This window comes from Elgaria multicarinata, chromosome 4 (assembly GCF_023053635.1).
Source record: "Elgaria multicarinata webbii isolate HBS135686 ecotype San Diego chromosome 4, rElgMul1.1.pri, whole genome shotgun sequence".
Lineage (NCBI taxonomy): Eukaryota > Metazoa > Chordata > Lepidosauria > Squamata > Anguidae > Elgaria > Elgaria multicarinata.
This window is the reverse complement of record NC_086174.1, coordinates 118,097,153-118,113,971: the sequence shown is the minus strand read 5'-3', so window position 1 is coordinate 118,113,971 and position 16,819 is coordinate 118,097,153. Positions and strand designations below refer to the sequence as shown.

At 41.4% G+C, this 16,819-nt stretch overlaps 2 protein-coding genes across 8 annotated transcripts in view; one reads left to right on the top strand and one right to left on the bottom strand.

Annotated features, from left to right (window-relative positions):
* The window catches only part of CILK1 (ciliogenesis associated kinase 1), a 32,410-nt gene extending 27,607 nt beyond the window's left edge, over nt 1-4,803 (bottom strand). For 2 of the 4 annotated variants that reach the window (XM_063125073.1, XM_063125076.1), the window contains exons 1-2: nt 2,323-2,605; nt 1,178-1,225 (exon numbers count right to left, since the gene is read on the bottom strand). The gene's annotated coding sequence lies outside the window, so the exon portion shown is untranslated. Of the gene's footprint in view, nt 1-1,177; nt 1,226-2,322; nt 2,606-4,669 lie in introns of those variants that run through there. The other 2 variants (XM_063125072.1, XM_063125071.1) reach the window with 2 other exon arrangements.
* A 336-nt stretch (nt 4,804-5,139) lies between these two features.
* The window catches only part of FBXO9 (F-box protein 9), a 43,301-nt gene continuing 31,621 nt past the window's right edge, over nt 5,140-16,819 (top strand). Inside the window, exons 1-4 of one of the 4 annotated variants that reach the window (XM_063125077.1) lie at nt 5,140-5,222; nt 12,083-12,160; nt 13,439-13,597; nt 14,813-14,870. In XM_063125077.1, coding sequence (XP_062981147.1) covers nt 5,220-5,222; nt 12,083-12,160; nt 13,439-13,597; nt 14,813-14,870 — 298 coding nt within the window. In that variant the 5' untranslated portion in view covers nt 5,140-5,219. Of the gene's footprint in view, nt 5,223-6,570; nt 6,721-12,082; nt 12,161-13,396; nt 13,598-14,812; nt 14,871-16,819 lie in introns of those variants that run through there. The other 3 variants (XM_063125078.1, XM_063125080.1, XM_063125079.1) reach the window with 3 other exon arrangements.

The following is a 16,819-nucleotide window of genomic DNA, read 5'->3' as shown; positions in this document are numbered from 1 at the left end:
TCAGGTATGCAACAGCATTTAAGTCTTCTACCAGTGAGATGTTTTAACGATAAAGGGGAGAATGGAGATAGGTGGATTTCATGACATAACTGCAAGGTATGCAGCGAGCTGGATTTTTGCAAACACCACTCTGGTTTTACTTGACTCAAAAAAAAAAGTGAGTTATTCATAATTAGTCACAAGTACACTAGAGAAAGTTGCAACTCATGGGTGCCCCCCATTTCCTGCCACTGCTGCCAAAATCCCAGCAGAATTGGGTTCCTGACAGCCCATCAAACAGGTCTTTGGCAGGATGTCGGAAATGCAGTTCTGCTTGGAAACAGAGTATGTGTTCCTCACATGTCTTGTTTCCAAGCATTAGACTCCTCTAAAAGAGCAATGTATTACACACTCACAGAAGTTTGCGAGTCCATTACATGATGTTGTCAATGACCAGGATGTCTCCTGCGCTATCCCCTGGAAATCCTGCTATGAAAAGAACCACTTTTAATGTGGTAATATCTGGAAAAAGCGGGGTCTTCCACCACTAGATGATACTTTCTCAATGGAACTGAATGGTGGGGAAGTATTCAATTCAAACCACGTGGTTCGCCCTCTCTGTCCATCTAATGCAGCCCATAATAATCATGCAAAAGAAGCAAGAAGCACAAAGTTCCCAGTAAGCAACATGATTTCCCCTTAATGTAGGGAATCTCAGAATAGCTGGGATTTTGGTGGTTGAAGCCACTTCTGCCAGCACCATCTCAACCCCCAGAAGTTGCCCATCCCTGGGCCACAGAGACAATCTTCTAATTTTATTTTTGAAGTCTAGGCAGGCAGAGAGAAAAGGAAAATATTTGGCTGCTGCTATGTCTCTTTAAAGCCACAACTTAGGCCTATCAAACTGAAAAGCAAACCACAAATGTATTAGACATGCTAAGTGTTTGGCATACTCCTTGTTTGTGTAGTTCCAGGAAGGCAGTAAAAGCAGAAGGAATATTGAGATTTTGGGCCCTCTGTCCCATACATAGCTGGTAGGTTCTGCTTGGCTTTGTGAGGCACAAGTTACCCGGGTCTGCTTAAAACATCCCCTCGTCGGGCATAGAGCAAAGCTGGTGAAGAGTTAAGATGGAAAGCCTGTAACTAAGGTTCTTACTTCCAACTATGTTATTTATGAGGTAACCTAAAGAATGCTTACTTTTGAGGAATCCAGGTTGGCATAAGAGGCAGTCAGAAATGTGCTGCTCTAGAAAAAGAAGAGCTTGGCTCAGTTATCAGATCTGTGATAGCAATAACTCAAACAGCTCATTGACCTATTTCTGCAACAAATCTTCAGAATTAACATTTCCAACCTAGTGACGCCATAGATCCCCCCTGCTAGAAACATAGACAGCACCTTCCATTACAAAATTATCGCAGATTGGATTTAAATCGAGAAAAAAAGGCTGATATGCATGTTTTCCATTGACAGTTGCAAATATTTTCTAAACAGAGGTGCATATCTGAGCACTAAACCATGGAAATTTGGAAATAAATTATTTTACGTAGATGTATTATTTACATCATATTGTTTTTAGATAACTTTATTTTTACTAGTTTTAGAACACATTAACAAAATACACAGCTTAGCAGGTAACTTTGCTGGTTACTTGCATTATTCAGTTTAATATTAATTGAATCATTTTGTAAGAGAAATTTAGCATTAACAATTTAAAAAAAATAATTCTAATTAAAAAACCAATTCTTATTTAATAGGCATTCATATTACAGCACCACCGTATTTACAGGCTACACAATAAGGACTTTTTAGGGGCTTACAATCCCCATCATCCCCAGCCACTTGCCCATGCTGGCTGGGACTGATGGGAGCTGGAGTTCACCAACAACTGGAGGGCGGTAAGACACCCTGATTTAGTCTTTTCAACAGCAGATACAGGCCTAATCAGAATGCTCTCACATGCAGTGAAGTTTTAGGCCTCTTCTTACAACGTCAAATTTTAACATTTAGAAGTGAGAACAGTTTTAACGATTCAAGATGTAAACAAAGTTTCCACCCTCCTTTACTTCCTAGTCAGGCTCGGAGACATGACTCCAATCCTGAGGATTTTTAACAATAAACAAAACCCCGAGGATTAACTTGCTTTTCTGAAGCCCCCCCCCATCAAATCTGCTATGTCTGGAGGATGACATACACAGCAATACACTCCCAAGGAAGTCTGTTAGTTCCACAAGCAGCCTCTCAGGAGGTTGCAAGTCCTGCAATTCCAAAAGAAAGAGCTCTTGTAAGAGGAGGGGAAGCATGGGCAGAATGCTCCAGAAACTAGTTTCGTAGCCAGTACAAACCGTGCCAGGGGTAGCTGTAGATTCTTCCATCAGAAGTAAGTCAGAACTAAAGCGGACTCATCGGACTCAGATGGGCAAGAAGCAGCTCTACGCCCACGGAGAGAAAAAACACATACACACAAAAGGAAAATGCAGGCACATAGCAGGGACAACCGGGAGTTTTCCCTGGTGAAAACAACTCAGCAGCTCCCCCCTATGGCCTTCCAGTAGGGAGGCCTAGAAGATGTACGAATTTCATCCCCTTTTCTGGAGAAGAAAGCTTAGTTCAAGGCAAGGCTGGCTAGGGTCCCTGAGCGCTTAACGTAAAACATGCAACACTAGGGAGAGGACCTCTGAACATGTACAATGTGCCTTTCTCTTCCCATTGAGTAATTGCAGCCGACACAGTGGGGATTTCAGGGAACACTCGCCAGGTCAGTTATTGTTTAGGCAGGCTGGAGCCTCCATACCACACATTGTAGAAATTAAGCACTGTGCAGTGTTTATTTTCATAGTACTAGCATGTTGCTGAAGTCACTAATGTGTAGGATGCTTTTATAAATTAACAAAAGATCTCTGCTCCTAGGAACTTACAAACTAACATTCAACACAGGAGAAGCAACTGAGGGAGAAGAGGATGAAGGGAATGTAAACACAATATTTATTTATTTAGTGTTTTTCTTTCTCTTTCCTCAGTCAATAAGGCTTATACATTTAATTCAGCTCCATGTATTTAAGCTTAGGTTTGGTAAAGAATTAGGAACGACAATGCAATCCTATGCATGCTTACTTACTTATATTAGAAGTAAGTCCCACTGTATCCTACTAAATGTGTTTAGGGTTGCACACAGAGACCAAACTATTCTCTTTTCTCATCTACAGGCATTGTGACAGAATACCCCATACAATTGGGGAGAGATAAAAATGGCTTATTGGACTTTACCAATGTAGCCTAGTAGCTAGAATGATATAGTTGGTTCTAGGATAGGGATGGTAAAACTCCAGCCCTGCATGCAGACCTTTGAGCCCCCAACCTGACCAGTAAGCTACTTCTGCTGTTATTCCTGATTAGAAATCAGAGGGTATTTAAAGGCATTTAAACTTTAAATATATTTCTTTTAAATACAATGCATAGAACTAAGCAGTACACTGCTGGCATGAAAGCTGTTGCCCAAAACTGGAAGCTGTTGCCCTGGGGATTACTCCTGAGCAGACATGCATAGAATTGACCTGTATGCTTGGTACAAAACTGTCCATATTGGTACAAACTATATCTGATGTAGCCCACTGTAGGTACATGGGAAGCTGGCTCAGACCATTGATCCATCTAGCCTAGTATTGTCAACACTGACTAACAGCGGCTCTCCAGTTTCAGGCAGGAGTCTTTTCCAGCGCTACCTAGAGATGCCAGTGATCAAACCTGGGACCTTCTGCATGCAAAACATGTGCTCTACCTAGTCAGCCAAAAATCCACCTTGCTTTGGCCCTGCCCTATGTACCATTACCCCTGCAGTGCCCACTGCTGGAACAAGACAGAGACACTTCCCAAACTGCAATTCAGCCCCTGGACCAAAAAAGATTTTCCACCTGTTCTGGGAGATAAAGACAGTGCTCATCTTGCAGCAAGTCTATCCCCCCCCCCCGCCCCTTAGTTCCCCTTCTGCAAAATGAGAATACCGTATTTCTTCGATTCTAAGACTCCATTAATTGTAAGACGCACACTAATTTCAGAACCACAAACAGAAAAAAAAGCTTTGATTCTAATAATAAATGACCTGCAATTCTAAGACGCACCCTGTTTTTAGAGACTTTATATGGGGAAAAAAGTGTGTCTTAGAATCGAAGAAATACAGTAGTGCCCTCGATGTGAGGCTAAACAATTAAGATTGTCAGGCATATGTAACTAAGGCCTAATCTACACCAAGCAGGATATTCTACTATGAAAGTGGTTTGAAAGCAGTATATAAAAGACAGAAGCTACACCAAGCAGGATATAGTGGTATGAAAGTGGTATATAGTATGTGTCAATGGGCCCCAATAGTTGTCAGTGCACTTCAATACCATTATAGAGCAGTAGTGTTTATATACTGCTTTCATACCACTTTCATAGTGCAACATCCTGCTTGGTGTAGATCAGGCCTAAGGCTGCCTTCCTTTCTCCACTTACAAGGGAGAAGACGCTATAGAACTAGTGGGATTTACTTCTGAGGAAACGTGCTGAGGATCGTGCAGCACACGGCATCCTTAAGGCATAAACAAGTGCTTGAAATCACACGCAGCTCCCTTGTCGAAACAAGCTACAACGCCCATGATGCACCGCTAAGAGATGATTCTGCAAGCTTCCGAGAAGTTTTAATCCAGCCAATACCTAGCGTGCTCAGCGCCCGTTGCGCCGCCTACATTTCCCAGCGAGGAACGCCACCCACGTGCGCATTCCCTTCCCATCCCTCCGAGTCTATGGTTCTTCGTCCTCTCCAGGTCAAAGGAAGGAGCACTTCCTTCCGGTTTGTGTTTCTACGCGCGTGCGCGGCGTCCCCTCTGGCCCTGCACCTCGTCTGCTCCGTCTAGCCGTTTCAGTTAGTGACGCTCGCTGGCTCGCGCGCTCGCAATCCTATGTCGCCTCGCTGTTTGGAGGAAATGGCTGCCGTACGCCGCGCTCGCAGTGACTCCCGCTGCGTGGTTCGCTTCTCTGACCGAGAACTCTGCTAAATTCTCTTCCCTGCTTGTTGCCGCTCGAGAGGGAGGGGAATAGGAAAACAAACACAGAGCCCGCGGCCGTCAGTCTCTAGCAAGGGAGCGGTGGGGGTGGGCGTGTGCCAGCCGAAGAGGCCGCCCTCGTCCGAAACAGAAAGGGCGCCCCAGCCTGACGGGAGTGACCGCTGGACGGACGGCCTGGCTGCCACAGCCGCGGCCTCAGCATGGTGAGGGGAGGGGGGAGGAGTGGCGGCGCGTGACGGGGGCGAGGGGAGGAGGGAGGGGGCTGCGCGCGCACAAGCGCCAGAGGGCCCAACGGCGAAAGGCTGGTTGGAAACTCCTCCCACCAACAGGGGGCGGGGCCCGATGTAATGGGTGGGGGGGAGGGAAAGGAGGCAGTAGAATGTTTTGTTTATAGTTATAACGTGCTTCTTTAGCCTTTCATCCGTCTTCCATCAAATCGAAGTTCCGGTCCGCTTACGTCGTCGTTCCCCCCACCATCAAAATTGCAAATGCAGTCTTAATTTAAAAAAGCAGTCCATCTACAAATTATTTAAAAACAAAAAAACATTACGTGGTTAACTGAACAGTTGTCCACCGTTGAAAGGTGCCAAAGTCTTTACAACGGCCTTCCCCCAGCTGGTCTCCTCGAGATGTGTTAGAGTACACTTCCCACACTTCTGGAGGGCATCAGGTTGGTAAAAGAAACGTTTAGTAAAAGAAACGTTTTCATCCGATGTCTGAAAAAGGTGTGGTTGAACCAGTTTGGGGAGGGGGATTCAATGTTTAAGGTGTCGCAACAGAAATATATGCACTCACCATTATAACAAAGCATAGGGACGAAGTTAATAACAGAAGACTTGGGTAAAGGGCTTTTGGTTTTTTTTTTAACCTTGTTCTTTCCAAGGGAAGAAAAATAAAATAGAAAATCGTCATGCCAGCATGTGTACCTATTATTATTATTATTCCTTCCTAAATAATAAAGGCGAAAATACAGTCTTACTAAAGAAATCAAATAATAAAAGAAAAACTCTCTCTTAACAGTTCTCTTACAGTTGAGTGCTGATGGTATATGAACACTTGACTCTGTCCCGGCAGCACATCCTTGTAAATTAAAATCTCTGGAGGTTAACTAGTCCGCAAAAAAGATTGGCTCACTTTTCTGAATATAGCTATGAGAGCAATCCTAAGTGCAGTGAGGGGAGAATGAAGTTGCAAACCCTCTAGTGCTTCCAAAGCCCTGCCAAGCTTTTTAGTTTGGTGGACCTTTCTAAGCTGTTTCTTTTTTCTTTTCTTTTTTTAACAAAAAAATCTGTTGCACGAGCAGGTGCAATTGGCATTGTGCTTGAGATTGTATACACCCAGGGCGCCATAATTTATGTTAGTGGTAGTGTTGGATTGATGCTGTCTAAAGTTGCTCACACCCATGACAACCTAGATTCCACCGTTAGTACAATCCCAGTAGTGGAGGTACCAGAATTCCATCTAGTCCAGTTATGTTGGATGAATTTCAGTTGTTGAAGCCTGAGGATGTGGACAAGGTTCAGCCATCCACTTGTATGCTTGATCTTTCCCCCTCTTGGTTTATTGCATCCACTAGGGAGGGGATGTCCGGCAGAGTCTAGGAGGTGGTAAATTCCTCTCTGAGAGGCAGTGGTAATATCAGCCTCTTTAAAAGAGGCAGTAATCAGGTGCTCCTGAAGAAACCCAACCTGGATCGAGAAGGTAAAAACAACTATAGGTTGGTCGTTGACATATACTTCCTGGGCAAGGTGCTTGAGAGAGTGGTTGCTGATCAACTCAGGCTCTCTGGATGAAACTGAATTCTAGATTCATTTCAATCCGGTTTCAAACTGTCTTCATTGCCATGTAGGATGACCTGTGCTGGGTAAGGGATGAGAGCATGAGCCTATTAGTTCTGTTGGAACTCTCAGAGGTTTTTGATGCCATTTGCGATGTATCCTGGCTAGGCTGGGATGTGGGGGCAATGTATACAGTGGTTCGTTCCGCTTTTGCTTGTATGGCTGATTCCAGATGGTAGATATAAATACGTGTTTACAAACAACATCAACCACACACCTATTTTTTTTTAAATCAAGATTTTTATTGTTAGAAAAATCAGAAATAATAAATGTATTTCAAATAGCATAGTTACAATTAAACCTCATCATAAAAATGCTAAACCTACACACAAGAGTCTCACAACGATGAAGTAACATACCAATTAAACATGGGAATTCATTTCAGTTTTTCATCTCATGAATGGTGCTATCAAGTGCAACTAGCAGGTTTTGCTTCATGAAAGTTTTGGCATTCAGTTTCTGTAACTACAGTCACATTTTCAAAAACAGGCTGGATAGGATTGTTGTTCTGTGCTTATGTGGTAGTGGAGTTATGTCAAGGAAGGCAGAGCCATTAGTTAACAGGAAAACAGCAGGGTGGATAAAAACCGGATTTAAAAAAATGTACATTGGATTAATTAATTTAAAAAAAATGAAAGTACTGAGTGTCTTCTAAATAATAACCAGGCTAACATTGAACCATCTGGGGATAAGCATGTTAGCTGTACAATTAATGCCTCTTCTTGATGCATTAAGTAGGCTTTTCTTTGGAAATGAAACTATCTGATCACTTCTCAAATATGACCGTTTAAATTCTATACCAAACATAGGCATGCCATCTTCATAAACTAATAGTTTGCCCAGTAACTATCAAATCTTGCTTTGGCATATCAGTCATGGGCATTTAATTTGGGTTTGCTACTTTATTTTTATGAGGCTGAGGTAGAGTGAAATAGAAAGGACCATCACTGGGGGGGGAAAAAGAAGATAAAAGAAGGATTGCACTATTAAACTCAAAATATCGTGGTTGCTATAGGTAATGGTCATAAGAAAGCTATAGGAATATTTTGAAGATATTCCCTCTATAGCAGTGATCTTCACTATTTTTCAAGCTGCAGCTACTTTGGCTCCTGGAATCACTGCCAAGGGCCATGGGCCTTTTCTGGATCATGGGTGGCCTCTTCCACCACCCCTGGTCAAATGGTGATGCCCTGTAATGGACCCAGCTGGAGGCCTTTCCCATCCTCCACTATATCCTCCATCAGTCACCAGGCAGGCAACTTCTGACAGACTCAATTGGTCTTTGGATTGGGATTGATATTTTTCTCATCCTTGAGAGAGTGCTCTGCTCAGTACTGCAAAATGTCCAAGTGCAGGTCTATGTTGCTCTCACCTGTGTACTCAATTTTCCCTCTACCTTAAGCAGCTGTGCAGTGCAGTGCAGCACTACAGGTAGCCTGTTACATTGATTTTTGCTCCCCACCTCAGCTAATTGATTGGTTGCCCCTCTTCACCTCTCCCCTCCAGCCTTAAAGCTGACAAATGGCAGGTCCCCTGACTCCACCCCCTGAAGCCTTATTGGGTAGCCCATAATACAGCAGCCAGATCACCACTAAAGCAAACAACAAGTGAAAGATAAGCGAATCGCTGCTGAGAATGAGCAGCTACTGCAAAAAGAGTAGTGAATGAATGAGAGAGAGGTGGAGAGAGCTGCACATGACATGATCAGGGGCTGCCAGTGGCCCTCAACTTTGGCTGTGAAGAACCCTGCTCTATAGGTAAAGAAGAAGAAAATTCAAATATATACAGTGAGGAAAAAATGCAAAGCCTGCCTACAAGAATGAAAGTGTAAATAATCCGTTGAGTTGTGAATTAACATGGCTTAGTGGTTAGATATGCACCATTCGGGAAATATATTAAACGTTTCAATTAGAAATTTGATTTAAATCAGTGATTGTAATCAACATATTTTGCTGATTAAATAACTGATTTAAAACCACCTTGATTTAATTAATTTACCATGTCAGTGATTGCTTTGACCCTTGGGAATTGTGCTATTGGGTTCCTCTAGGGAAAGCTTATCTGGGGATGTGAGCTGAGAAGTCACCAATATGCTGGGACATCCACCTCTACCTCTCCTATTCCTCTAATTTAGATGAGGCAATAAGTGTTCTAAATCCTTGCATGGGGAGGATAATGGTCTGGATGAGGGTCAATAGAGAGTCAATCCAGACAGATGGAGTTATTTGTTTGTTATTACATTTCTATACTGCCCATTTGGCCAGTGGGTTATTCATCTGTCTGGTTAAGTGGCATTCAACTTGTTCTGGAGGGGGTTGGACTCCCCAAAAGGAGCAAGTTCATAGTTTGGGAGTATCATTGTCACTACAGGCACAGGTGGCCATGGTGGCTTGGAGTGTGTTCTATCAGTTTAGGCTGATATGCCAAGTATGACCCTACCTCGCTGGTAACCTCCCAATTGGATTATTGCAATGTGTATATGTGGGGCTTTGAAAACAGTCCAGTAACTTAAGTTAGTTCAAAATAGGGTGGCTAAAATAATAACTGACTGGTTGAGGTGCTCATATGCCAGTAGTTTGCTATCAGCACTGACTTCTAGTAAGATTCCAGGCCCGATTCAAAGTGCTGGTTTTAACTTTTAAAGCCCTAAAGAGGTTGGGACCAGATTACCTGAAGGAACGTCTGCTTCCATATTACCTACCCCAGACCCTAACTCTGAGGCCCTTCAGGTGCCCCCATCAAATGAGGCATGTGGGTGGCTACAAGAGAGAGGGTCTTTTCAGTTTTAGTACCCCATCTGTGAAATTCCCTCCACAGAGACGATTACCTGGTGCCTATGCTACGGTCTTCTTAGTTCCTTCAGGCACTTTAAGAATGATTTTTAGTGCTTTTAGATCATTGCATTTTTATTTTGTTATTGGTTTTATTTTGGTTTTATGTACTGTAGTTTTTTATTGCTAGCTTTACCTTGGTTTTTATGTACTGATTTTATTCATTGTTTTATTATTCATGTTTTCTGTTTTTAATGTATTGCACAGAGAAATTGGGTTATTATACTGTTTAAAATTGCAATTTTTAAAAACAACATATGTGCTATATTTGCATATGGTTTCATACCATATGTTTGAATTTCAATTTAACTGGTAAAGCAAGGTATTTTTTGGTTCATATTACATTTATTTCCTGCTTCTCCTCCAAGAAGCTCAGGGTAGCATAATGGTTCTCCCTCCTTTTCTTTTATCACAACCATCCTGTGAAGTAGGCTAAGCTGAAAGAGTGACTAGCATAGGTCACCATCTGAACTTAATGGTGGAGCAGGATTTGAACTTGGGTCTCCCAGACATAGTGTCAATACTATGAGCTTTTCAAAAATCATATTAACAAGAGTATTTCATAAAACACTTATGAAAATACTTCTGCCTGTGGGGGTATTTGCATGCATTTGTGATCAGGTGTTGTATTGGTTCCAAAATAAACAGTATATCACTTAGACAAACTAAAAACTATGCCATAACTCAATTCAATAGAATAATGTATTGTATTTCTTTATTTACAGTCAACAGACCAATATAAAACAAGAAGATACACCATTATATAAAACAATACAGAGTAGGGATAAAAAGAAGGAGTGTTACAAAATCACTAAAGATACTAGATTGTTATTTGTTGGTTTAAAAGCTACAAACATCTTGTATGCAACACAAGTATTATCATCCAGTTTCGAATCTACAATTTCTGAGCAAGTTCTTGGAGCAGATCATGTAATGTCAGCGCAAGTCAGATTTGGATGACATTGGTTATTTAGTTCCATTCCGTTGGGGCAGAAGCTACCACGGTCATCCTGGTGGATGACTTACACTTGGGAATGGATGAGAGGGGTGACCCTGTTGGTTCTCCTAGACTTCACAACCGCTTTCAGTACCATTTCTCTGGGATGGACTTGGGGGCACAGTGTTGCAGTGGCTCCAGTCCTTCCTGGGGGGACAGATTGAGAAGCTGGTGCTGGGGGACTTTTGTTCCACCCCTTAGCCATTGATATCTGGGGGGCTACAAGGTTCTGTGTTCTCCATGCTTTTCAGCATCTACGTGAAACTGCTGGGAGAAGTAATCTGGAGGTTTGGGCCAAGATGTCATCAATATGCAGATGACACATAGCTCTACCTCTCTTTCTCATCTAATACCAGTCAGGCAGTTGAAACCCTGGACAGGGGTCTGGGGACAGTATTGGAATAGATGAGGGTTAACTGAAAGACGGAAGTACTGTGGGTTGGAAACTCTGCTAATCTGAATGGGGGTTTAGGCCTCTGGATGGGGTCACACTCCATCTGAAGGGTTGGGGACACAGGGGTGCTCCTGGACTCAGTGTTACCTATGAAAGTGCAGGTAGCATCAGCATCCAGAAGTGCTTTTTATCAGTTGGCCCTATCTAAAGAAAGTTGACCTAGCCACATTGACAAGGACCGCCTACACCTGTATGAGTCTGCCCAGGCGTTAAGATCAGCGTCAGGGGCCCTACTTTATGGCCCACCAGCAAAAGCCATTAGGCTGGTGGCTATAAAGGGCATGCTTTTCCAATTGCATTGACTGATATGACAGTATCCCCTAGAAAACTCATTCCTCCAACCAACGTTCATACAAGTTTGGAGATAACAGTGGGGATTCGTCTTACTTAGTGTACCACTAGTCTTTCCAACTGGGCGGTCAAGTGGCATTCTAAGCGCTTCCCTGGCTGAAGGTGTCAGGTGGAAGAGCGATCCTCCTGGAGCCTCAAACAAGAAGGTTTAAGTATGCACATGTTTTCCCTGGCTACATCAAAGCTGGGTGCAAATTTTACAAGCCAAGTTGGCTCAGTCCCCTTCGCTCTGAGGAGTGATGGGAACTGAGATGGCTCAGCTTTGCCTGCCCCGTATTTTCCACAATGGGTTTGTGAAGACATCTCAGTGGAAAAGTCAACTGGCAAGCATAATCAAATGAAGGATGCGTCTTACCACTTTTTCCCACACAGATGTAATGGCATGTGAGCTCTAGAGATTATGGTATGCATGTATCTTCCAACACTGAAATAATTCTGAAAAGCAATGAAGCTCAATGTGAATGCTTAATAATCTTGCTGTCCACTAATAAACCAATTATAATGGCTTATAACAAATTGTTTGCTAGATTTTCTGTATGTTCTTAGGATACTAAAAATGTATGATACTAATATATATGGTGTATTTTTTCAGGCAGAAGGTGAAGAAGATTGTCACTCTGACATGGTAAGAGTGGATGACAATGAAAGATCTGGTGAAGCAAATCTTCAGGTATGTCTGCTATTCTATTTTGCAGTGTGGAGTCACCTGCACCATTTTCCTATTTAATCCATATACATTTTTCTAGTGTTGGTACACTTGTGCCAATTAGCATACTAGAGCAAACTTTGAACAGTTAATCTCTTTATAACATGTTTCATCTTGGGATTTAAGTTTTAAGGATATTTTTAACACAAATAAGAATACAATAGTTGCATATAGGGACTTGTATAAATCAGCTGAGGCAGTAGAGAAAGTACTTCTATCCATGGGAAGAAAAGCCTTCAACGTTTGAGGGAGCACATTCATTCTTACAAAATGCTGTAACTCCTTTTTCCTTTCTCAGTAGCTTTAAATATTGCCCTTTATAGAATATTTTGGTTATTCTTTAAAAAATGAGCTGTAGTATGTTTTTTCTGCAAGTAGATCATTTGTCTTTCTTCAGAGGGCATTACTTTTTTGTATGGGCTGAGGCATCGTAGCATCTTAATGTGATACCTGCCAAATGTTGTAGCTGCATGATTTGGAGTCTATTCATAGAATCATAGAATAGCAGAGTTGAAAGGGGCCAACAAGGCCATTGAGTCCAACCCCCTGCTCAATGCAGTGATGAATTCCAATAACTTGTTTTCTTTCAGTAAGTATGAAATGGACAGCTTGCAATTTTGGAAAGACACTGATTACTTGAGAAATTCTGTCTGTGTTTTTCAGCAAGTTAAGTGTTCCAATGGAACTACTTTCACTAGATTAAAGTACTACTTGTGGAGTGCCTGCTAGCCCCCCAAATAGTTTTTCAACAAGGCTCAAAATAATTGAAATTACTCAATGCCTGGGACCTTACAATCCTGCCCAGAAAGCTCTTGTCAGCACTGTAGGATTTTTGCTATATTGAGTATTTTATACAGAAGATACAGCATTGTTGAAGCCAACTTTTTGAGATATCAAATTAATTTTTGTGATGATCTGGTTGCACTGGGGTTGCAAAGAATTTTATTTTATTTGTTTCCAAATTTGTCCTAGGAAGGTCCCCGATAGTGCTAGTTTCTCAAGTGCTGGGCCTAGTATCATAGATACCAGTGCAGTAAAATTCAGCAGTGAAATGTCAGTTGCTGGCTTGGATAAATATATTGAAGTAAAATATCAAGCATCATTTGCTTCATGTAAGAAGAAAAACTAAGTTATCCAAGAAGAGATTATCTAAGTACCTCTCACTTGTGACGTGCACATCACTTAATCTCTTGTATGTAGACACGTCTACTCAAATATTGGACTTAGTTTCTGGATTTTTAGGCAGAGCTCCAGATGTTCAGAGCACAGTGGATGTTTGAACTTACCCCAGGGGTGAGCTCTTCGGGTTTGGAAGCGCGATCCTGCAGAACGTCGGCAAGAGGGCCTTCAATAAAGGCTGTAGATACCAAAGGAAAGCTGGAACTAGCTAAAGAGGAAAAGGTAAAGAACTTGATCTTCTTAAACTTTAACATTAATCTTCAGTGAGCTAATCGAATGCTGTCTTTATGGGCAAAGCATGGGCTAACTTTTCTACTTCTGTTCATTGTGCCATCCACTGTATTCTCTCACTCCGTTTTGTCTGCAGAGTTAACAAAATATGGAGCCAGTGTTCTCAAAGTTAGGATATATGGAAACAGATGATAAAATAAATATTTAGAGGAAGTTGCCTGAATTCCTAGAATGCTTAGTTGCGTCTAAACTCACTGAAGTAAAGGGAACAAGTGTGTTAAGAATAGAAGTACTAGTTTAAAAAGAATGTCAGCTACTAAAAGTAAAAACGACGAAAATCCTAGTCATTTAACTTGCATGTGCAGATAGTATGTTCAGCATTGAAAATATGGAGGAACTTGATTTACTTCAAGCACTTTTTGAGTTAGGTAGAGAATTTTGCATCTGAGGGAAAGGAAAACGGCAACAATGATCTGTGCCTCTTCTATTGTTTTCATCCTTACCCTGGTTTTTCATTCAGTGCTGTAGGAACTTTTGCAAAGTTGAAGTTTCATCTATCAAAAATACGCAAGAAATTGGGAAAACTTCACTGTTTCACTGGCCTGTGTATCCTAGCCTTAATTGCAAACCATGACAGCTGTAATGTTCTCTTTCTTTGGCAGCTGCCTTACACCGTTTTTGAAGATCTCCTGGCAGCTTGTTTTCTCGCTTAATCTGTCACAGATTTTTTTTGCTCTAAGTGGACAGTAATAATCTACAAGGAATTGCTACTACTTTTCCACAGATACTAGTTACTATAATAGTGACAAATCATAATTTGTCTTAATCTTGGAAAACCTGCTGTAACAATACATAATGGCTTAAGCTTTTGAGATGCTTCATTTTCACACAAGAACTTCAGATGAGTGGAACCCACACTGGTTTCAAAATTGGATGGGCAGTTTAGTTGTACGTTCAAAAATCAATTTAGGAGTAGAAATGCTATTAAGATAATAAATTTCCAAATACGCAAGAGCCTAGGGTCACAAACAAAATCCATTTATTTAAAATGAGTTAGGCATGGAAAACTGATTTAATTTTTGTCTTCCTGAATTTTATTTTAATGCCAATAAAGTTTAAGATTATTCTATATTTCATCACTGAATAGTATTTTTATATTGCTTATTTGTTAAAGGACTCTTAAACAGTTGGCTAATTTTTGTGCAGGCAAGAGAACTTTTCCTGAAGGCAGTGGAACAAGAACAGAATGGGGCTCTTTATGAAGGTAATCTAACATTTGCATTTTAATTTTATACTGTAAGTTCCTGAACCATAGCTGCTGCTTAAGAGCTTGAAGTTATTGGCTACTATGGTGAAAACTACCATTTAAATGGTCTATCAGGTGCTGATTAAGTAATCCTCTTGTAGAAGTGAAGACCATTAACTGCAATTTAGAGGACCAGGGGACTCTGTGGTGCCTTGGGTAGAATATTGGTTTTGACATGGGTGAGCTACGTTCAATGTCCTGCTCAGCTCCACCATGAATTTAATTAGGTAGCCTTGGGGAAAATAAAGACTAACCTACCTCACAGGGTTGTTGTGAGGATTAATAAATGTTTTGCAAAGTGCTCTGCATTCTGAAAAGTACAGTAGGAAGGAATGATAATTTACTAGTGCCCTTACTTAGAAGTAAGCATTGGAAGATATGGAAGTTGAGATAACTTGTTGCTACCTTTTATACTGGGGCTACCCAAGAGTGAATTGATGAGTAGTTCATGCCAATGAATAACTTTTTGTAAGAAGGATCTTTTGTCAGTGAATCACTTCTTTCAAGGAGCTCTTTAATATACTCGGAAAGGATTCAAAAACCAAGAACTTTTCAACTATGAAGGGCTAACAAGCACCATGCTATGATATAAAGAACTGAATTAATTATATTTGGCACCCAGCATCTGTTGATGCCAGATAAGTGTTGTTGACACTGATGGTTGCTTGGTTTCATAGCTAAGCAAGCTCTCCCTTAAGCAAACACACTCTTGAGAGTCTTATCCAGCTGACACAACTTAATACATATTTTTTTGGAGAAGGCTACTTCGTATGCAGAAAGAATATTGGGCCGAAAAGTCTCAACTTCTTTTAACATTTTCAAGCAATATGGCCTGTCCCAAAGTCAGGTGGGACACCTCCCCCACAGATAGCTGCATTAGCACCCCAGTAGCATGGGGATGGGCACATCAGCAGTGGGCAGGGGCACAATCCAAAGTAGGCAGTGCCACTCCCATTCTCTTTTATATGTACCCCATTCTTGCACACATACAGCATTCAAACACATGCCTCTGCTTTGGACGAAGGGACTGCCCCTTTCTCTGTGCAGAGAGAAGAAAGCAGAATGATCTGCCCATGGAGAAGAAGACCATGTTTCTTCCTCCACAACTAGATTGCTCTTCCTTCTCTGTGCACAGAGAAAGGGGCAGCCTGATCTCTTTCTCCATTCTCAAATCAGAGTGCTCTTCTGAAGGGTTTTGTCCACTTCTGAAAGCTCCTAAGAAGGTGTTCTGATAAAGCCACATCAAGATATACTCACTAAGAAAATCCTGCCATTTCATAAAGGAAATTGCCATACTTTATTTTGTTCAAGTTATTTATTTTTATTTGTTAAAATTATGTCCTGCCTTTTCCTCTAAGGAGCCCAAGTCAGCAGCATCCTCCTCTTCCTCCTGTCCTCACAACAACCCTGTGAGGATAGATTGGACTAAGAGTCAGTGACTGGCCCAAATTCACATAATGACCAAGTAGTGACTAAACCCAGATCTCCTGAGTCCCGGTCCAACACTCTGACCACTATAATACACTAGCTCTCTTAGTTGGGCCTCTTTTTGAGGCTTCTATTCGGCAAAACAACACATAGTGCCTTGCCCACTTTCAATGTTAATCAAACGTATTCCATATTTTTTTTTAAAAAAAAAAATTGAAATAATGGCTTTGTTTTAACAATGCTGCTCAAGTGAATTGCTGCAGCTTTAATTTTGTTAAAACCTAATGCTAAAATGAGTCAAAATGCTGTTAATTTTTACTAAATATTCCTCTATAATCGGAATATCTAGACTACAATCCTATGCACAATTATTTGAGAGTCAGGCCCATAGAAGAAAGCCCTAGTGTGTTCAAAGTAAATGTGCGTAGCATTTCACCATTAGTATGCCCTGTGATGCTCTAATAGGATCATCTTGCACA